The 26143-nt window shown below is 55.3% G+C and overlaps 1 protein-coding gene across 2 annotated transcripts; it reads left to right on the forward strand.

The window, feature by feature from the left end:
• The first annotated feature begins 4927 nt into the window (after window positions 1-4927).
• RAB3D (RAB3D, member RAS oncogene family) lies at window positions 4928-25129 on the forward strand. Of its 2 annotated transcripts, none has more exons than XM_030545955.1 (5): window positions 4928-5126; window positions 14050-14277; window positions 18656-18774; window positions 20439-20563; window positions 21713-25129. In XM_030545955.1, exons 2-5 carry the CDS (start codon window positions 14050-14052, stop codon window positions 21898-21900), a joined length of 660 nt encoding a protein of 219 aa, XP_030401815.1. In that variant the 5' UTR covers window positions 4928-5126; the 3' UTR covers window positions 21901-25129. The 2 variants fall into 2 exon arrangements, with proteins under 2 accessions (XP_030401815.1, XP_030401816.1); XM_030545956.1 differs by lacking the exon at window positions 4928-5126 and adding an exon at window positions 12320-12507.
• The last annotated feature ends 1014 nt before the right edge of the window (window positions 25130-26143 follow it).

A 26143-nucleotide genomic window follows, 5' to 3' on the forward strand; every position in this document is an offset into this window, starting at 1 on the left:
CACTGGCAGTTTTGGAGTTGGTTTCAGCAAAATGCCTGCGAAATGTTGTTGGAAACGTACATTTGTGTGTTGACAAAACTTGCCATTTCTTGTCCTGGGGATGGGGGTGCAGAGAAAGGTAAGAACAAAAAACCTCAGCCAGTCCTACTTAGATGACTAATTCTCTGGGGGAGGAACTGTCTCTTTTCACGGTGTATGCACAGCGCCTGGCACAGTGGGTGCCCTGGGCCAAGAGTGCAGTGCTGAGGCATTGCCATAATACAAATGATAAAAACCCAGGCCTGGATGGTGGATCCTGAACCGGAGTTCTTTGGACCTCCGGCTTCCCGTGAGCAGCCTTGCAAGCTGTACGATGTGCCTTCCCCGAACTGCAGCTGCCTCTGGGGGCCAGCGTGTCACGGCGGCACACAGCAACGCCACCGAACCTTGGTGCGTGGGGATTGAGGGGGGTAAGGTGTAACTTGAACTGGGATTTGGGGTAGGGGACATCATATTTAAAATGTTCTGGGGTCTTTAATGATAGCCCCCGGTTGGTGTATCCCCCCCAATTGGTGGGGCAAACATTCTGGGGAGAAGAATGTCTCCTATTCCCTGCCACTCTTGCAGGCCAGCTTGGCACCTGCTGAGGGCAAGGGCTGTGCTCATTTGGCCACGGGGTGGCGCGGGGTTGTCTGAGCATTACCCAGCCTGCTGGAAATCTTCAAGAACTGAGCACGTGGCGGTGGCCTGGGGCACCTGCATTCCACATTGCTGGATTAGTGGCAGGGTCCCACTGCTTGTTCTGCCCTGCCCCTGCCCCTCAAGGTGCAGTGCCCCCTGGTGTCGCTGAGGCTGGCTTTGGTTGCAGCAGCCTGGAGCACTGGCTCCGATTGGATGGTTTACGGCCGCCAAACCGTTCGGGTTTTGTCCGTCCAGGATAGACTGCTGGATTTTATGGCCGGAAGGGACGATCAGGAATCCAGTTATCCAAAAGGCCAGGCGCGGATCAGTGGTTCCTTCAGGCCTTATATGTGATCATCGAGGGTCGGTCGCTGCTTAAAAGTTTAAGGGGGGGGGGGGAAGATCTACCCTAGTTTCTGGCTGAGCTCAGGCATGTCATTTACAAAGAAGCACCCGGCCCCTAAAATATAAACGCTGGTCTTTAATGTGAATCTGCAGTCCCTAGGGATGCTTGGAAAAGGGGCATGAGGAATGGCCGGGTGCCAAAGGTGGGAGGCCGCATTCCCCAGAGGAAGGATTTTTCTCAGAGGTGTTTCTCAGAGGGTTTGAGTTCTTCGCTTTTGTTGTTTAAAAACACAGGGGTGGGTCTGATAATGGGGGAGAGACTCGCTCTGTCGCTCGCTTCCCCCCACCCTCACTCATATTCAGCGGGCTGGGGAGGGCCCCTTTTCGACTGGGTGTTCGGACACCTGGCAACTCTCCGCCCAGTGAGGTCAAGTGGCATAGCTGCCTGCACTCCAATGGAGCAATGCCCGTTTCCACCCGCCGGGGGCCTGGCTCCGAGGATGGGCCTTTCATTCTGCCCCTGCCCATGGGCAGCCCAGGGCCTTGGGTTCTCCAGCACACCGTGTTCAGGCAGCACGAGGAGAGCCATGTCTGGGCAGCCAGGGCGTGGGAGTGGTTGCACTGCAGGGCTGGCACGGAGAGACGGCTGAGCAATCCCTCATCCTCCCTGGCAGAGCTGTCGGCAGGCTGGCTGCTCATGCCAGAGAAGAGACACTGCAGAGGTTGAACCCGCTGTAAGCAGCGCTGGCAGCCTCAGTGGAGGGGCTGCGTGCTCGGAAAGCAGGGGCCCGATCCACAGCTGGTGCAAAGGGGGTTGTGCTGTGGGGGGGGGGGGGTCACTGAGGCCAGAGCCTGGTGTAAATGGGCACAGCTTCATTAGGGGTCTCTGGGATGGACCCCCAGCTGGTGTAACTCCACATGGCTGAGGGTGTTTATCCCCATTGTGCGCATGGGGAAACTGAGGCACAGAGCGGCTAAGTGACTTGCCCAAGGTCACACAAGGCATGAGGGGAGGAGCAGGGACTTGGACCCAGTTCTCCCAAGTCCCAGATGAGTTCTCTAACCACTGGGTCATCCTTCCTCTCTGAAGAAGCCTCTCTGAGTCGCCTTGGGCCAGTCACTTATTACTACTTATGATGGCAACACTGGAGAACAGGGCATGGCACAGACACCGATTGAGATTGGGGCCCCCGCTGGGCTGGGTGCTGCATAGGTGCCAGCTGAGATTGGGGCCCCACTGGGCCATCACACAGAGAGAATGAGGGACAGTCGCTGCCCTAGAGAACAAATAGAGAAAGCAAGTATCATCCCTGATTCACTAATGGGGAAACTGAGGCCCAGCACAATTACGTGACTCACCCAAGCCATCGGGGCATGAACCCATGGCTCCTTTCTAATTCACTAGGGACATCTGCAGAAACAGGATGCAGCAGCTGACCCCGGGGAAGGCGGTTACGAAGGAGGAACTCACTCACACATACCCCCTTCCCCTCCTTCCCTGCAATGGTGAGGGGGGAGGGCCCATCAGCTGGTACACATACACAAGCGTGTGAGCCAAGTGTTGGTGAAACATGCCAGGCAAACAGCCCTGCTGCCGAGAGGCAGCACGGGGCAGTGACACAGCAGTCAGATCTCCTGGGTTCTACCCCTGGCTTTGGAAGGAGAGGAGGGGTCTGGTGGTTAGTGCAGAGCTCATGGGTGCTAGGACTCCTGGGAAGTGGGAGCCAGTGGCTAGAGAAGGGGGGATTGGACTGGGAGACTTAATTCTCCCCTAAGTGCTCCCCATGTTTGGGACATGTCCAGAAGTGGTTGGAGGCAGCCGTTGCTTTGACCCACCTTGCTGTTCTCCATATGCTGGGTCCTATCTGATCCCCATTCTTAGCAAGAGCAGCCTTGGGGCTGCTCTAACTCTTGCTCTCCACTCCCATAACCCCGAGGACCTGACAACAGCTGTAGCTCAGTGTGCTTTGGCCACACCACATGCCAGTTCCACACCAGCTGGGGAGGGCCCCTGACAGCCACCGAAGTGTGTGTGTGTGGGGGGGGGGGGGTTTAGAAAGGGGCCTGTGCATCATTTGGTGTTGGTTCCAGAGACGTCCCTACCAGTCAGTCAGAGCAGAGGAGCTGGGCTGGAAAGAGGTTTCCTGTCTTGCAAACACTTTCACAACAGCGAATAATTTTCCCATCCCAAATCAGGACCAAAAGTTTAAGTCTCCAAAAGTTTCATGGAAGCTGGGAAGGAAAATTGCGTCGGGCCCATCCACCAGTTTCACGTGGATCTTGTCACAGCACTTTGACATTGACCATTTTCATTCCTTTGTACTCTGCTGTGCTTCAGTTTTCAAATCCAGCTGTCGTTCTGAACCAGGAATCCAGAATTCTTGGTGGGAAAATGCCCCAGCAGGATGCTTTGCCCATTTCAAAGCATTGTTTTCCTCCAAACTTTGTCAATCCTGAAAATGCATCAGGTTCCTGCAAGAAGTTGGGGTGAACTTGAATTGGGGACAAACTTTTGTGAAAAAACTCCTGCTCACCTCTGCTGAGCAGCCCTCCAGGACTTAGACAGGCCATGCAATGCATGGAACATCCGGGGACCCCCAGACTGGATCCATTAGCATGTTCTGCCTCTGGGGCGAGAATTTCTCCTACCAGGATCCAGATGAGCTGAGGAATAGGCAGGAAGCTGGCCAGCCCTTTAGAATAGCTGGAAGGAGGTTAGGAGTAGGGTGAGTCATTGGCTGGGTTTTGCAGGGACTGGGAGCTGGGGAGATCCAGGAGAGAGAGGGCAGCTTGCAAACTACATGGCCAATGAAGCCCCTGCATTCTAGCTTTGCACTCACGCTCTCCTTTGCATTGTGCAAGGTCAGTTCTGATGCAAGGATTTGTAATTCCTCATTGCTTGTTCTGAGAGCAAGCCTCTCTTCCCCCTTCATTGCACGCTGTTGACACAAGAGCTCCTTTCACTGAGGTTAATAACCACAATGTATTGAAACAGGTTTCAAATGGTAAGCTAGCACTTTAAATTGGGAAGGGGCTTCCTGGTCCTGCTGGCAGACTGGGGCTCTGTAGGGAAGCGTGGAATCTGGGTCACAGCTGTCAGTCTGCAGAGAGCTGGTAAGGGGTCATCTGGGCTGCAGGGAGCAGCCTGTTTTGTCTCTCTCTGGTTTTTTGGTTCTTGTGTGTTGTCATTCTGAATGCTGAGAAATAAAGCCATGTTATGTTGCAACAGCCCTGTGAGAGGCTTTTATGTTTTTGTGTAACTTCTTTATTTGTACGCCAGGAACATAACACTAACCATCAGAGCTGGTGGAGAAAAGTTGGTTCAAAACTTTTTAAAAAATTTCTTTAGAGGGAAAATGGCTTTTTTTCCCAAAAAGGATCAGAACTCAGGAGCTTCGGCTGGAAATCCAGGTGTTTTGAAATTTCCAGCTGTCCCAAGTGGGAATAAGATTAAAACAAACAAACCTAACTGAGCAAAAACTGTCCCTCGCTGTGGTTGGGCACGAAGGGAGCCTCCAGCTCAGACAGGTGTTTAGCAGCTACTGTAACAATGGGCTAGATCCTCAGGTGGAGTAAACAGGCCTCACTCCAATGGAGCGATGCTGATTTACACCAGGTGGGAATCTGGCCCCATTGACTCCAATGGAGCGATGCTGATTTACACCAGGTGGGGATCTGGACTCATTGACTCCAAAGGAGGGATGCGGATTTATACCCGGTGGGGATCTGGCCCCATTGACTCCAAAGGAGCAATGCTGATTTACACCGGGGGATCGGGCCCCCCGAGATCCAGCCCCGTGCACCGGCTCCGTCCTCCTGCAGCGCCGTGCGCGGCGCCCCGACCCCCCCGCAGGTGGGGCCGGTGAACTGTTTGCAAACCCGCCCCCGCTCGGCTCGTCACGCCGGATCGCGGGGGGGCTGCGCCAGGCTTTCCCCGGTGCGGCCACATCAGCCCGAGGAGGCGGCCCATCGGATGCGGGAAGTCGATTGCTGAGGGCTGGGGAGAGACACACCTTCCTCCGGCCCCAGCGCCGCAGATCCGGGTGCAGCAGCCGGGGGGGCAGAGGGGGAACCAGTCCCCCAGCGGCCCGCGAGCGGGAGATCCGCGCGCTCCTTGGAAGGTAACTTGGCAGGAGCCGGGGGGGGCGGATTTCCCGGGGGCTCTGGGCGTTGGCGGGGGGTGATTGGCCGGGGGGGGGCTGGTGAATGTCTGGATCCGCCAGGCTCATTGAACGGGCTAGAGAAGCGTTTCCTTATGGTGGGAGTGGCCGGGAACCCCGGTCAGAGGCCAGCAACCCCCTGCTTGGAACAGTGGGGCCCTGGGTAAGGTCCGGGCAGCGCCTGGGGCACGACGGGGCCCCCCTGGTCCCGGTCGGGGTCCGGGCAGCGCCAATCTCCTTTCAGACTTCCAGGTGCTCCTATCAGAGAAATGATAACGGGCTAGATCCTCAGTGGGTGTAGATTGGGGTCACTCCTCTGTTTCTGGGGGCCATTCCCCCCCACAGCGGAACGCTTGCGGAAACTGGTGGCCCTTAGTGGGTGCTGCGGGGAGCGGGGGGCACTGCCCCGAGTTCTGATTCGGAAGATGCCTGGCTGAGTGGCAGGGAAGTCGGTTTCGATTGATGAGACAGCAGGAAGCAGCCTGGGTGACAGGTCGGAGGCAGTCGCCTGCTTTCCAGGCAGGGATTAGCAGCAGGGGAACCGGAGGGGCTTGATTCAGGAGGTTCCCCGAGCCAGGGGCCCTCTCGGTTCCTGGGTACACCTCAGGGGTGGTTGTGTGGCTCCAGGGCATTTCACATTGGGTCTGAGGCTCTCTGGGTGACCAGCCTGCCTGGATTTGTGGGTCTGGCTGGGTTCTCATTCACCCACGGCCTCTGTGGCAAGTGTAAAGCAACGGGGTCTGGTTCTACACTCAGATTCCTTTAAGGGTTCCCTGAAAATTCCCCCATTGCAGGAAGGGTCTCTCTGACCCCCACCCCCAGGGCCATGCACCAGCCCTGCTGATGGGGGCACGGCCAGCAGGCCCTATACTGTTCTCTGCCTCCCAGGGGCGGAGCAGCAGTAGAGCAGCCCTGAGGCTGCTCTTGCTGCCACCAGAGGCAGGGCCCAGAATACTGGCAAAGGGAGCGTAGAGCCCCAGGGAACGCACGGTCCACATGCACCATTCACGCGTATGGTGGGGGCAGGGATTCCATGTCACGAAACAGGAGCCATTTGGAGAAGGGGAAGGATGTTGATAATGGACAGGGCATCGGCCTGGCAGGGCGGCTCCAGTCTCTCACAGAATTGAGGCCTTCCCTTGCTGGGGATTTCTCCAGGCGCGGTAGCTGCCTGCCCCTCCTGGTGCCGGGGCACAGATCATGCTGCCCTCACCACTGGGTGGCATCTGCACCTGCACCCACTTCCACCGGTGTCAGAGTAGAGGGAGGGGCCCTTCCATGCCCCGCCCACAAACGAAGTTCCACCCACGTGAGCTGCCACCTACCATGGATGGTGCTGTGGTTCCAGGTTCCATCCTGTTCCCTGCTGGGTCTCTGGGGCCATGATCTGTTCAAGGTGGGGTGGGGGAGCAGTGTGGCCCATGGGCTCAGTTCTTTGATGGGGGGGAAATTAAGGGGTGCCCCCTCCCAAACTCCACCCCTGTGTGGCACTAACGTGAACCGTGGCTTGCACAAGTCTAGCTAGTCAAGGTGATTAGCTGGCCCCTATCACTGCAGTATCTGGGCGCCTCCCAATCTATACTGTATGTATCCTCCCAGCCCACTCTGTGAGGCAGGGCAGCGCTATTGTCCTCATGGTCCAGATGGGGAAACTGAGGCACAGAGCGGTGACTTGCCCAAGGTCATCCCGGCTGTCTGTGACAGAGCAGGGAAGTGACCTCGGCTTTCCCAAGGCAGGCTAATGCACTAACTACTGGGCCATCCTGCTCCTGTGCACCTCCCAGCCCCCGTTCTCACAGGAGGGGCGTTACCGATGGCGGCCTTCAGCCAGCCATCGCGGGGGCATGGGAGCCAGCGGCGCCCTTCGCACCCCTGTGTGTGCTCCTTTCAGACTCACCGCTGCGAGGGATTCCCCTTTCTGAGGTCCCCCCACCCCCGCCCCAGCACAGCTGGCGAGGGGCTTGTTCCTATCAGCGAAAGCCGAAATCCCGGGGAACGAGCCAGTAACCCCAGAGAGGCACCGAGGCAGTGGAGGGGTCAAAGGGGCAGGTAGCTGCTGCTTCCTGGGTGAAAGTCATGCCTACGCTCGGGGTAGCATCGTGGGTCGCTACGCAGGGAGCTAAGATCCTGAGACAGGGTGACCAGATGTCCTGATTTTTGGGCCTTTTTCTTATATAGGTTCCTATTACCCCCACCCCTGTCCCAATTTTTCACACTTGCTGTCTGGTCTCTGGTCACTGAGATGCTGCAGGGAGTGTACATCTGAGACCTTCTCTCGCTGGTGCTGTGTGTCTGGCTAGAAAACGGGCCAAGTATTTCCTCAGTGGCAACAGCATAACGGATGCTAAAGAGGGTCTGTGCTGGAGCCTAAATCCCCCAGGACTCCCCTGAGCTGGGAGGTTCGTGTAGGTTTTGTGGCCCAGGGCTGGTTCTAGTCTCTGGCGTGTCTCCACAGCGGGGAGCTGAGCTGATGGAGGGGGATAATCACCCCCTGGATGCAACTGTCATTGGTCTGGACTGAGCCGCAAATGTCAGGTGCCTTGCAAGTGCCTGCTTCCCAGAGTGGGGGGCCCCTGGAGCCCCCTGAAAATCCATAGGGGAGGAAGTTGAAGGGATGGGGGATGAGAATCCATTGGGGGCTGGATAGGCCCCCCCAGAGTTAAAATGTGTCCTGCCCTGAAGACTCCTGTGCCCCACACCACACCCCAGACGCAGTCACTCAGTCCTGGGTGTAGGATCCCTGTCTAAACAGCTGCCGCGCCCCACCCCAGAGGCAGCTGCGTCTCAGTGCAGGGTGAGCCATCCCTGTATAAACAGCCACTGTGCCCTACCCCAAGGCGGCTGCATTGTGGCTCTAGGTGAGGGATCCCTATATAAACAGCTGCCACACCCCACCCCAGAGGCAGCTGCATTTCAGCACCAGGTGAGATCCTTCTCTATCATCAGCTAGGCATGGCTAAGCTCTTGCGACAACCTCTTACTACCTGCTGTCATGACAACCCTGCCCCTGCCGGCTGGTGGCTAATTCGAGCTGTGATCACCCCCAGCCCCTTCCTGTCTGGGTTGTCACTGCACTCGCTGCCCCCTGGGTCTCTGTGTGGAAGAGATGACACAGCAGCATTTGCAGGGGAGTAGTAGCCTGCTGTTTCTTAGCCAAGAATAGCCGAGCTCTCCAGCTTTGGGGGCCAGGTTTGGGTTGGTTGGTTTTTTTGGGGTTTTCAGCTTGTCTGGCCTGGGTTTCGTTTCCCAGCCGCTGTGCCCACCCCAGAGCTGCCCTGCCCTGTTCTGTTGCCTCCAGCATCCCGGGCCCTGCCACTTTCACTCCTTCAAACTGCCCTCTCCTAGTCTCAGTCATGTTCTGGCCCCTCTAGGCTGTGCAGAGGGGGAGGGGAAAAGCCCCGGCTAGAATCACCCCTTTGGGCAGGGGATCTGGGTGAAGCAGCCCCTGTGCCTCCCCCCAGAAGTGGCTGCATCTTGTTGCCAGGTAAAGGATCCCTGTATAAACATCTGCCATTCCCCTCCACCCCTTCTGCGGTGGCAGAGGGGTCCCTCACTGGTAGGGAGATGCAGCCGCCTCTGGGGTGGTGCATTGGGGCTGTTCGTGCAGGGATTCTGCCCCCTCCCAGGGACCGCTTCTCACTCTGAGTCCATGCCAATAGGGCCCTCGATCTCTGTCTGGGGGCCAGGGGGTGTCTTGCTGTTACCGTAATACACCTAATAGTGCGAGGTGAGCGGGAAGCAGGATCGTGGGGCGGCCTTGCAGATCGTTGCAGAGAATCTGCGCCATGCATAAGGGGCGGCACAGCAGTGCGTTGGACTGAGGCCAGCCAGCGCTGCCGGGACGCAGCGGGTGACTCGATCACGCGTAAGAGGTGGTACTTCGGGCAAGGATTGGTCAGGCAGGGCCTTAAAGGGGAATCGGCCCCTTTCCCTGGAGTTCACCGGCTGATGCCAGGTTACTCCAGTGGGGCAGCTGGCCCCAGCAGTTTGTCTTCACTCTGCCTGGGCTCCCTCTGGTTGTAAATTGCAGGGAGCGGCCCCTGTTCGAGCCAAAAATAAACAAGCCCTTTGCTTTGCAAAATCAACATTTATAAAGGGCCAGATCCTAGCTGGTGTAAATGGGCCCAGCTGCACTGGCTTCAGTGGCACAACGCTGGTCTATACCAGCTGGGGGTCTGGCTTAGAGGCTTCATAGCCTGATGTGAGACCAGGTGTGTGTGTGGGTGGGATACAGGCCGGGGTGGAGGGAGGGACTGTGAAGCTCTCCTAGGGCTGAGTTTCCCCCGCTCCCCTCCCTGTTAGTTCTTGCCCCAGAGTCTCCACCCAGCAGGGCAGAGAGCCCAGGCTGTGAGTCAGGGCCCTGCACCGAGGCTGGCTTGCTCTGGCCATTAGCACAAGATTCCTGGCTTGCATCTGCCCTGGCTGTGCCCATGCCTTGGCGCGGGATGGCTGTCTGCCAGCTCCTGGCAGTGCCACCCCGACCAGTCACTGCTGCCTGCCAGCCCCTAAGCAATGCCATCCCTCTCTTGCACTGCTGCGTGCCAGCGCCCATCCAGCATGTGCCCCTCTGTGGGCTGCTCCATGCCAGTGCCCATCTGCCCTGTCGATCCACCCAATACCCCTCCACTCCCTCCTGCATCCCTCCACCCTTCCACGCCAGCTGCCACCCCCGACACAACCCCGAGGAGAGCGCTACTGTGGGATATTTCACCATTCCAGATGGAAAGAGCTCGGTGATGAGTCCTAGTGGCTCTATGATCTCAGGGCTCTCCCTGCCTCAGTTTCCCCCGGCAGCATTGCCTCCATGCACAGCAGGATGGAGACAACCGTCCCATGATGCCCCACTAGCATGAAGCCAGGGTATTTAAACAGCAGTGATTGGGCAAGTAATCTACCAATGAGAACTCTTGCCGCCAATCTCCCTCCAACCCATGATGCGGTGGCATGCAAATTAGCGGTGGAAGAAGGGCGGGGATTGGTTACGCTACCTCTGACGTCATAACAGCCCTGCTGAGCCTGTTATGATGAGCGTTATTACATGCAACGATTAACAACTTTGCTTAATTGCAACCTAATTGTTTCAGGTACAGCCTGCCTGCAAGCTCCCAGGATGGGAACTTTGAGGGGTCTGTGTTATCCAGGAGTTAAGATCACTGAGGACCCAGTTTTGGATTATTTCTAGCTCCTAAATTAGTTAACCAATTGGCTTGCGAATTCTCAGCCAGTTCGCTTTGTCCTGCGAGAGTGAGGACTGTACGTTTCGGGAGGATTCACTGGGTTTTTTTCATATGAAATGAAGAGAGTCAGATCCCAGCTTCAAGGGCCAATTATTGTCCTGGGCACGATATAGACCCTGACCAAAATCAGCACCCCTGGTGCCGGGCGCTGCACAGACGCTTAGCCAGACAGTCCTTGTTCCAAAGAGTTCGCTGTCTAAACAAGGGAAGGACAAGAGGAGAAACTGAGGCACGAAAAGGGGAAGTGCCTTGCCCCACGTCCTTGGCAGAGCTGGGAATAGAGCCCAGCTGCCCTGGGCCTCAGCCTGGTGTCCTCTCCATGGCACCACGTGGCGGCTCTAGGAGGGCAAAGCCCAGTGGGTGTCAGCACAAGCCGGGGGACCGCAGCAGTTACTTCGCTTGACTCGCCTGGAGTCGCAGGGATCCGAACTGGTCGGGCTGGTTGGGTTGGAAGCCCTGGCGAAGAAGCAGCCGGCGCGGGGGCAGGGAGCGTAACTCACTGAACCCTGGCAAGAGCCGTTACAAAGCCAGTCCTACTGGCTCCCGCCTGGCAGCGTCTAACCCTGTCTGCAAGCTGTGGCAGGCACGAGGCATCTCGCTTCCCTCTGCGCGTCGGGTGAGGCCACCACCAGAGCGCTGTGTCCGAATGAGAATCCTTAGCAGCGACAGGCGTTACGGTAGCACTTAGAGATCCTAACTGAGCGTGGGGGCTGTGCAGAACACACCCCTCCCAGGATCGGGCCCCCAGAATGCTCCAGGGGCTGTGCAGGCCACCTCCGGGATCGGGCCCCCCAATGCGTGCTGGGGGCTGAACGCACGTCTGCTGTGGGAGCCTAACTCCATTGCCGGGTCGTCAGAGGATTGCAACTCCCATGAAGCAGCCTGGTACCCCTGTTAGTGAGCAGAGGTGGGGCATCATGGGAGTGGCCAGCCCTGGGGCATCATGGGCGACATAGTCCAAGTGATGACCTGGGCCCTGGGGTAGAACTGGGGCAGGCAGGAGGCACCTGCACTACAGCTCCCCTGAGACACTGCAATTGATTTGCTAACAGACGTCTCTTGGGCTTCGGGCCTTCTGGTTTGCGGTGGAAAAATCCAGTTTTTCTGCAGGAAGCAGAGGCTTTTCCGGACAAATTTCATTTGGTCGAAAAACTTAATTTCCCCTCAGAAAACAGCTTCGTGGATGATGTGACGAACTGGGAATGTTCTTAATGTTTTCTCTGAATACTGTGTTGGTGCCTCAGTGTCCCCTGTGCAGTTCTTAAGTATCTAGGTGGTGGAATAAGGGTGTGTGATTGCTGCAGAAGAAGGGGCCAGTGCCCCTAAATGCCTGGCACTCTGTCTCCTAGCAACTGATGGCCTGGGCCCCTCCTCTGCAAAGGTGCCAGCTGAAGGTGTAGGAGACAAAGGGATCAGATGGCCTCCTGGCCCGGGAAGGGGCTGAGCAGAGAGGAGGGGCTGGAGGGGTTGTTAGTCTGGAGCTGGCTGGGGTCGAGGAGTGGAGGGCAGATGGGGGGGGTCTGGCTCACTGCCCCCCGGATGGACCCAGCCGAGGGGTCCGGTTCGCTGTACCCACAAGCTCTGTTTTAGACCCTGTTCCTGTCATCGAATAAACCTCTGTTTTACTGGCTGGCTGAGAATCACGTCTGACTGCAAAGTGGGGGTGCAGGGCCCTGTGGCTTCCCCAGGACCCCGCTGGGGGGGACTCGCTGTGGGAAGCACATGGAGGGGCAGAGGATGCTGAATGCTCCAAGGAGAGACCCAGGAGGTGAAGCCGTGGGAGCTTCTTGCCCTGGGGACAGTCTGCTCCAAGGGAGAGGAGGCTCCCCAAAGTCCTGACTGGCTTGATGGGGAGCAGTTCCAGAGCATCACCCAGGGACTCCGTGACAGATAATATTCAACTGGCCCCACTCAGCCCCCACCTTGGCACTTGTGCCAGCTCTGAAAAATACCAGCAACTCACCCCTGGTCTCACCCAGTGGCAGAAGTAGGATTCGAACCCAGATCTCCTGCAGCCCAATACCTTCACCCCACGCCTGCCATTCTTCAATCAAAGCCCACCCCCCTCTGCCTCTGGGAGTGGATTTCTTCCCTTCTCCCTCTAGGTAAACAGGTTTTGGTTTTGGTTTGGTTTGAAGTAGGGGTGAGAAGCAAAAGCCACAGTTCCTGCCACTTCCCAGTTAGCAAACAGCCGTGTTTGATCTTAGACAGCCTCCTACGCACGCCCTGCCCCGGTCAGGTGTGACACATCCCAGCCCAGGGAGCAGGGTAATCCCGCCCGGTACAGAAGGATTGTCTCTGCCAGAGGAGAAGGGCATGCAGGGAGCAACAGGAAACAGGAACCTGGGCAAGTCCCCGAGCAGCGGGGTGAAATTCTCCAGCCTGGGCTATGCCAGAGCTCGGACAAGGTCTCTGCAATGGGAGGCTGGATGGCTCAGTGGTTAGGGCGCTAGCTTGGGAGAGCTGCATTCGCATCCAGCTACCGTAGGGCTTAGAAGCTGCCAAGCAAGGTCAGGGTCCTGTTGTGCTGGTTGCTACACGAATACAATCCCTGAGCGAGCTAATTAGCCTCTTATGTCTTTGTGCAGGACCTGAGACACTGGGGCCCTTGGGTGCTACTGTAATACACCTAATAAACAATGTACAGCGCCTGGCACAATGGAGTCCTGGACCATGGCTGGGGTTCTTGGGTGCTACTGCAATACACCTAATAAATAATGTACAGCACCTGGCACAGTGGGGGGTCTTGGGCCATGGCTGAGGCTCCTATTTGCATCATGAGAGCACTTGACACATGAGACAATGGGTGTGAGAGGAAACTGAGGCACAGAGCAGGGAAGTGACTTGCCCAAGGTCACTCAGCAGGTCTGAGCTGGGACTAGAACCTGGCAGTCGTTATTTATTAGGTGTATTATGGTAGCGCCTAGGAGCCCCGGTCACAGGCCAGGACCCCGTTGCGCTCGGTGCTGTACAACCCCAGAACAAAGAGACTGGCCCCGCCCCAAGGGCTTGACAATCTACTCCTCCAAAGATCCAGTGATGATTTGTGTGTTACTGATGGCAAATAACTCTTCTGGGCTGAGATCTCTGCCGATGGCTGGGGATTGGCTGCTCCCAGAAAGGGCTTTCCAGCGGAGGAGGAGCTGGGATCCCCTCAAACACCCATAATCGGGGTCACATCCTCTCTTTTGGAAACCTCACAAATGCTGCATGTCCTAGCTGGCCTGGGAGAGGAATGATCGCGGGGCTTTTCTTAGCCTTGTGGCTGGCTGGAAAGCAAGGCAGAATGGCTTGTTCAAAGTCACAGAGTAAAGTCCTTGGCAGAGCTAGGAATGAGACCCAGGAGTCCTGGCTCCCAGCCCCCCTTAACTCTAACCACTGGACTCCAATCCCCTCCCAGAACCAGGAGAGAACCCAGGAGTCTTGGCTCCCAGACCCCACCAACTCTAACCACTAGACCCCACTCCCCTCCCAGAACTGGAGATAGAACCCAGCAGTCCTGGCTCCCAGCTCCCTCCAACTCTAGCCACCAGACACCACTCCCCTCCCAGAGCCAGGAGAGAACCCAGGAGTCCTGGCTCTCAGCCTGCCCCAACCACTAGACCCCCGCCCCTCTGCCTTGCTGATGCCCCCTCTCCACCCCCCAGATGGCCTCCGCCAACGACACCCGGCAGGCCCAGAAAGATGCCGCCGACCAGAACTTCGACTACATGTTTAAGCTGCTGATCATCGGGAACAGCAGCGTGGGGAAGACGTCCTTCCTGTTCCGCTACGCCGACGACTCCTTCACCTCGGCCTTCGTCAGCACCGTGGGCATCGACTTCAAGGTCAAGACGGTCTATAGGAACGAGAAAAGGGTCAAGCTGCAGATCTGGGTGAGCGCCGGGGAGGGAGGGAAGTGGGACCCTGGCGGGGAGGGAGGGAGGCCCAGGGGATCCCAGCGGGACAGTTTATCTCTTGGGGGCAGGACTGTGCTGTGTTTTTGTACAGCATCTAGCGCAATGGAGACCTGAGCCATGGCCGGGATGCCCAATGTTACTGTAATACTGATAGTAGCTGATGAGGATAAGCCATTGCCCAGGTGGCCCCGCGCTTATCGATCAGGGGCCTCAGGCCAGAAGAGATCCAGCACCCTGTATGCTCTGGTGTCGGCACCAGACACTGGAGAGAGAGAGAGAGGTGTCCAATCCACCCTGCTGCCCCTAGCAGAGCAATACTATACTGCAGGTGAATTCCTCCTGACCCTGAGCTGGGGTTGGCCTGTGCCCTGAAGCATGAGGGTTGATGGCCCTTTTTCCTTTCAGTCCTCGCCAGGTGCCGACCCTTCGGTCCCAGATTCCTGGGACATCTGGCCCCATGCGGGGTGCACACCTTTCCCCAGCACCCTGTTCTGTACAGCCCCCCTGCAGCCAGTCCCCAGTCCTGAGCCCCCACTGCCCAGGGGGTGGCGGTTTGGGGGCATGGCAGTTGGAGAGGCTCTGCCCTTCTGGTGGCGTGTTGGGACAGCTCCCCACACGGGGAGTGGATCAGAACTTGGTGGCTTCCAGAACTTGTGTGCAGCAAATGGGCATGAAATAGGCACACATCCCCCCGCCCCAGGGAAGGGGCTGTTACCATAATCACTGGAGTGCTGCAACGCTTCCTTTTTAAAACTTCATTTCCTCTTCTGTTGGAGGAAGGCGTTCTGCGCAGTGCTGCAGCTCTACAGGGAAGAGACCCCAACTTCTGACTCTGAGCCAGCCAGTCCCCTGCCCAGGGTTAGATCAGAGCCAGCACCCCTTGGAAGGGGAAAGGCCTTGTGCCCCGTTCCCCCGGGACTGGATCAGAGCCAGCGCCCCCTAGAGGGGAAAGGCCTTGTGCCCCGTTCCCCCGGGACTGGATCAGAGCCAGCGCCCCCTAGAGGGGAAAGGCCTTGTGCCCCGTTCCCCCGGGACTGGATCAGAGCCAGCGCCCCCTAGAGGGGAAAGGCCTTGTGCCCCATTCCCACCCCCCTGAGCCAGCCAGTCCCCCCATTCCTCTGGGGCCAGATTGGAGCTAGTGCCTGCTGGAGGGGAAGGGCCCTCTGCCTCATTCCCAGCCCCCCTGAACCAACCATTCCCCCCCATTCCCTTGGTGCCAGATCAGAGCCAGCACCCCCTGGATGGGGAAAGGCCTAGTGCCCCATTCCCAGCCCCCTTGAACCAGCCAGTCCTCTGCCCTGGGCCCAGCCCAGAACCAGCGCCCCCTAGAGGGAAAAGCCCTGTGATCCATTCTGTGGAGAGTGACACTTTTTAAGACTCTCTTTATTTCTTGACTGCAACGTGACACCGGCCCCGGCCCCCAGCTGGTGTGATTCAGCCTTGCTCTCTTGGCACTAGGTCACTTTACACCGGCCGGGGATCTGTCCCATTGGCTCCACTGGCTCTGTGGCCGAGTGGGGGTCGGGCCCACGTCATGCTGAGGCCCCAGTGGCCGCTCTGTCCCACGGTCCCAGCTGGCGGGACTGGATTAGCACGTTCTTTTCCTGTTATCTCCATGGCCGGCAGCTGCAGCGACGTCCCTAAGTGCAGTCGACTCCCCCGGTGCTGAGGGTAAACATCCCTTCCCTCCCCACGCGGCAGCTGCAGCTGTCCCTGGCTTTTGCAGGGAGGGAGCGAGGTCAGAGTCTCTTTGCTCCTGAAGGCCTCTGGCAGTCACCATGGTAATGGCACCAGCCTGCGTGTGCTTTGGCTTAGGCAGCAGCTGGCGTTACCTTGACTCCGGTAAATGCCGCTGGGCACCATCATGCAAACTCTCCACCCAAAAAGGATTTCCCTCCTCCCAGCCCTCAAATCCTCTGGGGTCTCCCCCACCAGCCTGGGGACCGAGAGACCCAATATGTCCCCCTTTTATTATTCTGTTTTAACCTGTGGAACTCATTGCCACTGATTTTTTTCCATGGTGGGAACTTCACCAACCTCCTAATGCCACCTCTGAACTATGTCTGCCTCCTCATTTACCCTCTGTCAATGCAGTTAGCCTGTGGAACTCACTGCCACAAGATGCCACTTTTGGAGAAAGGCTGCCTGGCCAGATGGAGCCCTGCTCTGGGGATTTCTATAAGGCTGAGCGGTCTCTGCACGTGCTGTGGCTTGAATCTTTGCAGGCCGTAACTCCACAGACTCCAGCAGGGAATTTGGCCCAGTGTGTTTTTTTTTTTCCACTGCAACCTCTTGCCCCACTGTAATAGGTGGGAGAGACCCAAAGGAGCAGAGTTAATGAATGGAAGCCCTCTCTGGGCAACTGACGTGACCACTAGGAGGTATGGGTGATTTAGATCAGGGGCAAATGTAGGAGCGACATTACGGTAGAAGGTGGTTAACTCTTTGGCTTGGCTTCGCTGGAGTCACTTCCCTGCTTAATTAGATCTGAAGCTCTTTGGGGCAAGGTCCATCTGTTTGTTCTGTGGATGTACAGCACCTGGCGCATGGGTTCCCCTGCGACGCTGAGACACTACCACAATCCGTCTCAAATAAGTATTTAAGCCTGTGCTTTGCTTTAAGGGGACACAGCTGAATGGAGAGGGGTTCATTAAAATGAGGATGGACAGATGCCTTCCTGCCACCTCCCAAAAGGATCCGTGGAAATGTCTCTGCTGACTCTGCCTGACCCTCCAAAAAATAGATCAATAAATAGGTGTATTATGATAGCACCTAGCAGCCCCAGTGATAGCCCAGGACTCCATTGTGCTGGCTGCTGTACATTATTAGGTGTATTATGGTAGTTTCTAAGAGTCCAGCCATAGCCCAAGACCCCAGAGGGCCAAGCACGTTACATTATTTATTAAGTGTATTACCGTAGCCCCTAGTAGCCCCAGCCATGGACTGGGATGCAATTAGGGTAGGTGCTGTAGATTTGTTAGGTGTATTACAGTAGAACCTAGGAACCCCAGTCGTGTGGCCTGTAACTCCTTTGCGCTGGGTGCTGTACATTATTAGGTGTATTATGGTAGCAGCTAGGAGCCCCAGCCATGGCCCAGAACCCCATTGTGCTGGGTGCTGCACAAACACAGAACGAACAGATAGTCCCTGCCCCAGGGTGCCGATCCTCTAAATTTGACTCATTTAACTGAGATTAGTTTAAGGCCTAGCGCTGATCCCGTCACCTAGCAATGAGTTCCACAGGCTAAAACCTGCGACGTCCTGCCATCAGCTGTAAGGCCAGCCCTCCATTCCAGACACCGGCCGGCAGAGCTCTGCTAGTCAGTGCCCTGTAGACGGGTGAGGTCTGGCCGACCCAGCAGAAACCCTACCGGAGACGCGGTTATACCAGCCGAACGTTGTTTTTGCTGGGCGCGTTGATTTTGGTCGGGTGGGATGGAATGAGCGATTCTGGTGGAGCGCGCAGCTTTACTGGGGTAAGCCGAGTCCCCACGAGGAGCCCTTTGTGTATGGCTGGAGCTACCCGGCAAAGCACTCTTCAGCGAGATCGGGCCTCAATCCCCTCCCTTTCATACCCATCCAGCATCCATTCAGTCCTGCATTTTGCAGCGGGCTGACTAGGATCCCACCCGGTCTCTTCCCTATCCTGCACCTCTCCATGAGTCCTCCCCTTGACCACCCCGTCCAGGCAAGCCCCCCATGCTTCGCGCTCTCTCCATACGGCAGAAAGGAGATTGTACAGCTCGCCTGTGTTTTATTTTTAACAGCAGCCCGTTCAAATTTCCATTCCGCTCCCTTATTAATAGATTTATTGTTTTTAATCACACGCAAACAGTGCGTCTTACGTGCATCTGAGCTGTCATGGAAACTAGCCCCAGTTCCTGGAACCAGCCTGACACATCCAGGCCTTTTAATGAAAATATCTGTCTGTCACGGCCCTCTGTGCGCTCTCTGGTCTCCACAGTAACAGGCCCATCTCTGGTCTCCGCCGCCTGCTCCCGAGAGTAGATAAGCGCTGTACAAGGCCAAGCAGATAGCGAGCAGCTGATATTTCTCACCCTCCCACAATGCACCACTTCATGGCCCCTAACTGAAGCAGCCCTGCGGACACCTGGGGAGAGATGGGCCCTGCCCCAGGGAGCTTTCAGTTCAAAGAAAGCGTTATCCCTTGTTTTACAGAAGGGAAACTGAGGCACGGGGGGGCAGGAGTCTCTGGCAGGAAGTGATGGGGAGCATTAACCCCCAAGCCTCCCGCAGTGCTACCTCCGGGTTGAAATCGTCCCCTATGCAGCTGGGAATCTTGCAAAGAAGCAGCTCTTATTTGTGTGTGTTGGGGGGACGGGATTGTTTAAAGGACACCGCAGGGCAGGAGAGATACCGGACAATCACGACGGCATATTACCGAGGAGCTATGGGCTTTCTGTTGATGTACGACATCGCCAACCAGGATTCCTTCAACGCCGTGCAGGACTGGTAAGAGACCCCGTGTTCCCTTGCGTTGTACCATGACAGCCAGTCGTGTCCAGGGCTGAGTGAAGATACAGGCACTGGGGGCCCCTGTTTAGGGCCTCTGGCTCCCAGAAGGTCACAGGGATTGAGGTCAAGATCTCCGTGGGGGAAAATTAGCTCTCTGACTGGTGCTGGTAGTGAAGAAAAGCTTGAGCTGAGCAAAACGGATGTCTGCCTGAGTCTGCCGAGAGCGAGTTGATAGCTCAAAAGAGCGTGGAGGAGCTGTCTGTTGCAGCGACCCTGCCTGAGTCTGCTGAGAGCCTGAGCCCGTCCGCCTGAAAGTGGGCAGCTGCGCTGCGTGTAACTGATGCAGCCAAGCTGCCTGCATTTGCAGAAAGCAAACTGTGTGTGTGAGTGGGGGAGGGAAAATGGCCCCCTCAATCCCTCCTGCCCTGGGGAGGGCCCTGCCTCCATTGGAAACTCCTGATAAAGTTGCAGTGCTCATATTCCTTAAAGACATGGCGTCGTGGGGAGGGGACCCATCCGTAAAGACTCATTGGATTTTTAAGATCTTTTATGGAGGGCGGGGCAGTGTTGGGGATGGAAGAGGCAGGTCACTGCACTGAACTGTGGGGAACACCGAGGCGGGGTAGACCTCGGAGATGGGGCTCTTCCCCCCCCCCTCGACCTTTTCACTGCTCCTTATTCCTGGCTTCACCCCTTTCTGGGGTCTGTTTGTCATCACCCCCTAGCCCAGCTGCAGCCTCCTGCCACCCATGAGTCAGATTGATAGTGAGTCACTGGGTAAAGGGAGGAGGAGTCAGGCTGTCCGAGGCTGATGCTGCAGCTCGGAGCCCCTGAGCTGCCTTGGGTCAGGCTGAACAGGGAAGGGGTTTAGCCCAGGGATATAGTGGAAGCTAGGACTCCTGGGTCCTCTCCTTGGCTCTGGAAGGAGGGTGGGGTCTAGTGGTTAGAGCAGGGGGCTTGGGAGACAGGACTCCGAGGTTCAGTTCTGAGAGATGAGCCCTCAGATGGCTGCTTTCACTCACGCAAAGCCCCCTGGGTGCCATTTCTTCCTGGGACTGTGTTTAACGCCGCTGAACACTGACGGATGCACGTTCCCTCCAAAGATCTCCGAGTGCTTTACAAACAGGGTTTGGTATTTATTGTTGTTGTTATTTTGATCCCTCTTTCACAGAAGGGGAAACTGAGGCACAAGGTAGCAGAGACACCCAAAGTAGTCATCTTTTCCACCCCCTCCTCTCTACCCACTAGGCCCCTCTCCCCTCCTAAGCCTGGGCATAGATAGAACCTCAGAGTCCTCACTCCCAGCCCCACAGCTCAAACCACTAGACCCCAAAGCCCTCCCAGAGCTGGGGATAGAACCCAGGAGTCCTGACCTCAAAAGGATAGTAAACAATGTGAGTTGTGAGGGTGTGGGCGGAGGGAAGGATTTGTTCAGTGGACGAGTCTATATGTTGTGCAAATTCCTGGCTGTTTTGGGGTTCATCTTGCTTTAAGACAGGGTGGTGCGGGGTCCCCAGCGATAAAAGACACATTGGGTTTGTAACCGTGCTCTTTTATAAGGGAGGGAGGAGTCAGAGTGAGGTGGGGTGAAGGTGATTGACAGCTGGGTGGGCACGGCTTGTAAGCAAGGCCCGAGTTCAATTCCCACCCCTGCTCCATAGGGCGACCCAGATCAAGACCTACTCGTGGGATAACGCCCAGGTGATCCTGGTGGGGAACAAGTGTGACCTGGAGGACGACCGAGTGGTGGCCACAGAGGATGGCAAGCGGCTGGCAGATGAGCTAGGTAGGTGCCCTCCCCTCCAGCCCCGCAGCGGCTGGAGAACCTAGAACGGATTTTTCCGTTTGTCGACAATTCCAAAAACCCCACAAATGAACTTTCGTGGTGGTGGGGGAGGAGTGTCAACGTTTTTCAAAACATTCAGCAAGTTGAAAACTATTTCGTTTCGACTTGAGGCAGAAGTTTTGAACTGGAGCATTTTTAACTTCTTTTGTTTAATTTTAAAGAACACACTTGAAGGAAATTTTGAGAGGAAAATAACTTAAATGTGTTATTTTTTTAAAAATTCTTTTTTGGGGGGTGGGGGGGTTGTTTTTTGGTTTGGGTTTTCTTCCCCTCCAACTGCAACCATTTGGCACAACCAAATTCCCATGAAAATCAGCAGTTGGTAGGCACCCGAATGAGGCTTGAGGCCTTGGGCGTTTGGCTAAGGTTTTATTTGCAATCACAAATTTCTCCATGAACAGCAGGGGCCTCTCCCAATCATCTCGCCACACTAAAACTCTTGGTTTTTTGCGTCACCTCGCCTCCTAGTGGCCAACGTCAACAGATAAAAGTCTGACTGCTGCTGGCCTCTATAGTCCTAGAGTCCAAGGCCAGAAGGGACCCCTGTGATCAGCTAGTCTGACATCTTGCATCACACAGGCCAGAGACCTGTAGGTAGTTATACAAGGGGATCAGGTTATTGCTCCGTTAGCTCAGGTGTTAAGGGACTGGGGGCTTTCATGCCAAAGGCTAAGGGTTCCAATCCTCCTCCTGGATCCACTGTAAGAATGGCCATATTGGGTGAGACCAAGGGTCCATATAGCCCACCTGGTCTTCTGATGCCAGGTGCCCCAGAGGGAATGAACAGAACAGGTGATCATCAAGTGATTCATCCCCTGTTGCCAATTCCCAGCTTCTGGCAAACAGAGGCTCGAGACACCATCCTTGCCCATCCTGGCTAATAGCCATTGATGGACCTATCCTCCATGAACTTATCTATTCTTTTTTGAACCATGTTATAGCCTTGGCCTTCACAACATCCTCTGGCAAGGAGTTCCACAGATTGACTGTGCGTTGTGTGTACTTTGTCACCAACACACGATTTTTCTCCTCCTTCTGTTCTTTCTCTTTCCCTCCTTTCTCCTCCTTCCTTCCCTCCCCTCCCCACAGGGTTTGAATTCTTTGAAGCCAGCGCCAAGGACAACATCAACGTCAAGCAGGTCTTTGAGCGCCTGGTGGACATTATCTGCGAGAAGATGAACGAGAGCCTGGACACCAACACCACCCTCGTCGGCAACAGCAAGAACGGGGCCCTGACCGAGACTTCCCCCCCGCAGTCCAGCAGCTGCTCCTGCTAGATAACAGACTCCACCCACCTCCGCTCCTCTCTTTCCGTGCCCCCCCTCCCGCCCCAGCGGTCACATTGATGTCATAGATAAATAGGATGGGAGGTTATGGGGAGAGGCGGATCTCTTGGGCTGGTGTCCCACTGTTTCATTATTTGCCGATGACATCAATGCAACGGATCTGCTTTCCCTTTCCTTATCCCCAATCCAGGGTTCTTCCATCCCGGCAACCACAGCCAGCTGAGGGATGAGGAACATGAGCCCATCCACCGGACCTCAGAGGTGGTGGGACAGGCCCAGGCCCCCCACCACTGACGCAAACTGGCCTGACTTCCATTGACTTCGATGGCGCTGACGTGGATGCTATGGATCCAACGGGGGTCTGATGTCTCAGCAGCTGCGCAGTCTCTTGGGTGTGCATCTATTAACCAAGCCCTAGGTGCACCTTTGCAAAAGGCTGGGACATTGAACCCCCGCCTAGATCTGTGACAACTGCTCTGTTTGTATGAGGACGGGGAGGGGTGTCAGGGGAGATGTAGGGATTTTTCCTGCGCAGGGCTTGCTGCAGGATCCTCATGCTGGAAAACAGGTGTTGAGGGAGGGGGAAGATCCATTTTCATCTCAATTTTTCACTGAACATTTCAGGCTTTTCCCAGTGAAATTCATGTCCTGAACATCTTTGACCAAAATCGGAGCAACTTATTCTGAAATGCCTCCTAGATGTTGTAGTCCAGGTGCCTTGTGCTCCTGTTCTCTTCTGTAGAGTGGAGGTCTTGGTCAGACTACATCTCCCATGATGCACCACTTTCTCTCTGCTAGGGGAGGGGTTGCATCATGGGAGTCCCTTGCCATGGTGCAGCATGGGAGACGTAGTCCAACTAAGGAACCCGGCTCATAGGGGAGAATGGAAGCTTGAGGCCACTGAACTACAACTCCCATGCTGCACCACAGCAGCATTTCCAAAGCAACTCAACCCCAACTGCCTGTTTCCTATAGAGTCTCACACACCCTGTAAATGGCGTCCCCTACCCTGGTGCATTTGTTTGCACTAGTGTCAAATGCTCCCATGAAAATAACAATGCAAGGCAACCGAGAGTTGGGTCCCTTTAAGCAGCCTCCAGTTGAGTACCCCAACCCTGGAGGCACCAGAAATCACTGGTGGTTTGTGTAGGGGGAGAGGAGTAAATCCAGAGAGACTCCGCTTACACACTGACCCTCAACTGGTGTAAATGGGTGTCTGGCCCTCTGTCGCCAATGGCGTGACACTGGTTTACATCAGCTGGGGATCTGGGTCTTAATGTAGAAAAGGGCCAGGGGAGAGACAAGACCGTGGACTGGGGAAAATGCAGAATACCTTCAATATATTGGATCAGTTTGAACCAATCCCTGCAGGGCTGGGAGTCTTGTAAAACCAAAGATCCTGGGCCTGATTTCCCATTGCACTGTGCTTTGTACAGTGATTTATTTACACGAGGATGTGAGGGGTTAAAATCGATTCTAATCTGATTTGCACGAGTGGTGCATGGGGGAGGGGTAGTGGTGCAGGACACTGGGGAGTTGGACCACTGAGGCAGGAAGAGTCAACGGGTAGACAGACTTTTCCCCCATCTTGGGGTGTTGGTTCCAGGCTTGGCAGGGACTGAGACCCTAATCTAATGCAGGCAATGCATGAGTTCGCCCCAGGCTTGAGGCTTTGGTGTCCTACACTGTGAGGGGCTGCTGCGCTGTGGGAAAGTTGAGGCAGAGCTTTGTAGGGCCTGGGGCCCAGATCCCTTTACTGTTCCCTGGGATTTGAGGACATCTGACTCCCTTTGTGATGCCCTCTGCCCCCAGCCTGCATTAACTATCCCCGTCAAGCCCAAAGATTCCAGTGCTGTTGTTTTTTGGAGGGGCTGTGCAGGCACCCAATGGGGCACCTTCCAGAAAGTTGTAGCTGACAGATGGGCCTTGGATAAGCCCCGAAGGAGGAAAATCACTGGATTCCCCATCAGGGGATGGCTATGCTTGGACCTGGACCAGGGCATGAGACTCAGTTGCTCCTCTACTTCTGGAGTCGTGCCTAGTCCCTGGTGTCAGCTAGAGCAGCCACTGGGCTGCTCTAATTCATGCTCTGTTTCCCAAGAGCCCCTGCTGAAGCATGGAGTACCCATAGTGCAATGTGTTCCTCTCATACACCCTCCCACACTAGGTTCAGTGCCCTTCTACCAGCTTCCCATTGGCTGGGGTAGACCCTGCCCCTGCACAGTGGGTTTATGTAGTGGGGGGAGGCAGGATTCTCAGCTGGGACTGTCTCTGCCCACTTGATTCAGCCTTAAAGGGGCCTTAACTGAAAATCAGCCTCTGGAATCTGGACTCATGTGTGTCACCTGCCCCATACTGTACCGGGACTCAGCTCCTTTAAAAAGGAGTCAGACACATTCCAGGGCGATGTGAAATGCTCCTTGATGTCCCAGCCATGCTGGGACACAGCAAGTCTTGGCTGGAAAAGGTACCACAGTCCATTCCTGTCCTGTGCTGCACAGATCATTTCAGCCCCTCCACGGCTATCGATTAGCTTCTCCTCACTGGAGCAAGCAAGCTTCTGTGCGACGACTGGGTTCTCCTGGAGTCCGATCTCACGGCGTTCTGTGAAGCAAGTGCTCAGGGCGCGGCTGGGGGGAACCAGACAGCAAGGGTGAAAAATCAGGATGGGGGTGGGGGGTAATAGACACCTATATAAGACAAAACCCCAACTGTGGGGACTGTCCCTATAGAATTGGGACATCTCGTCACCCTACGGTGCACCGTCCCTCAGCTCACAATGTGACGCTTACACGCTTCGTGCCCCAGCTGTGCAGTGTTTTGGCCACGGGCCAGGGGGTTGCATCATTCAGATTTCCAGGGGATGTGCAATCTTTAAAAACGGAGGAGAAGCCAGTGTCTTACTTTTACAAAAAAAACAAAAGTGCCTTTAGCAAAAGCCAAACTATTGATCAGTCATGTGTAGCTAGCCACGCTCCCAGCTAAGCTGTAGCCCCGTGCATGCTCTTTTCTTCTTAGCCAGACCTATGCCTTCTCCCCACACCCTTCCAAGAATTATTTAAGAGAGAGAGATGCAAAGTGGGATTTAGGTATGACTGGGGCGGGAATGGGCTTTTTGTTCTGTGTTTGTACAGGGCCTGGCACACTGGGCCATGACCAGGCTTCTGAGCGCTACCATAATACGCCTAATAAAGACTAATAATGCCTTTGAAAATCACAACGGAAAGGTCTGATGACTGACTGATTTCTACGCAGGTGGGTCACGGGCCCCCTGCAAGGGCTAGATGATATAGTTAGGTGGTGGTGGAGGTGTCTCTGTCTCAGGGTATGAGAGACGAGGGGGGAGGTAATGGCTTTTATTGGCCCAAGCGCTGCTGGTGAAGGAAACAAGCTTTCAAACGCCAGGCAACTCCTCTGTGAGACCTGGAGGAATCCCAGGTTTAGCTTTGGCACAATTCAGCTTTGATTTTTCTATCATTTTGAGGGATACGAGGGATGTTTATTTTAAGAATATTTTTTAGAACCAATTTACATGTTCATCAGTGCACAAAATGCTGGGTTTTAAAGCATTTTTTTCTATGTATTTAAATTTTCCCAGTTGTGGGAAAATATGGGGGGATCAGACACGGGGAGGGGAGTGGACAATGACACTCGACTTTGGGATTCAACATGGAAAGCTTGAAAGCCGTCAACACACAAGCTGTCAACATCACGCGTCAAAATTTTACCCTTCACTCAAACTCTAATGAATTCTCAAGCAGCAGGTTTCTTACTTAGCCCGGCTGTCAGTGTCAATGATCAGTGGAAATAGTTTTGCCTCCTTTGTGGGTGTCTGGTGAAATCGCCGTTTATCGACCTGTCAAAGTTAGAATCAGGACTCACAATTTGTCAGACCACTCTGTTTTATTAGCACAGCGCTCTGCCAATAACATTCAGAATATGTGAGCGGCCATGCAAGGCCCAAACAGTCTTATTTATACAGATAAAAGAGCGGGAATTAGACAAAGGGACAAAGAAAGCAAAACAGGAAAATTCACCTGGGGCACAGCATGCATATCCTATTTCCTTACTAACTGTTATCGATTTAAGGCTAATACTTCACCAATTGCCCTCAAACGGTGCAATTGTTCTATGTTAATGTCTGTATTCCTGACACCTGGATTGCAGCATTCCAACAGTTTGTCTTAAAGGTACAGACAGCATTTCTTTAATCCTTTCTATTTTCACAATATAA

Source organism: Gopherus evgoodei, unplaced genomic scaffold (genome assembly GCF_007399415.2).
Source record: "Gopherus evgoodei ecotype Sinaloan lineage unplaced genomic scaffold, rGopEvg1_v1.p scaffold_40_arrow_ctg1, whole genome shotgun sequence".
NCBI lineage: Eukaryota > Metazoa > Chordata > Testudines > Testudinidae > Gopherus > Gopherus evgoodei.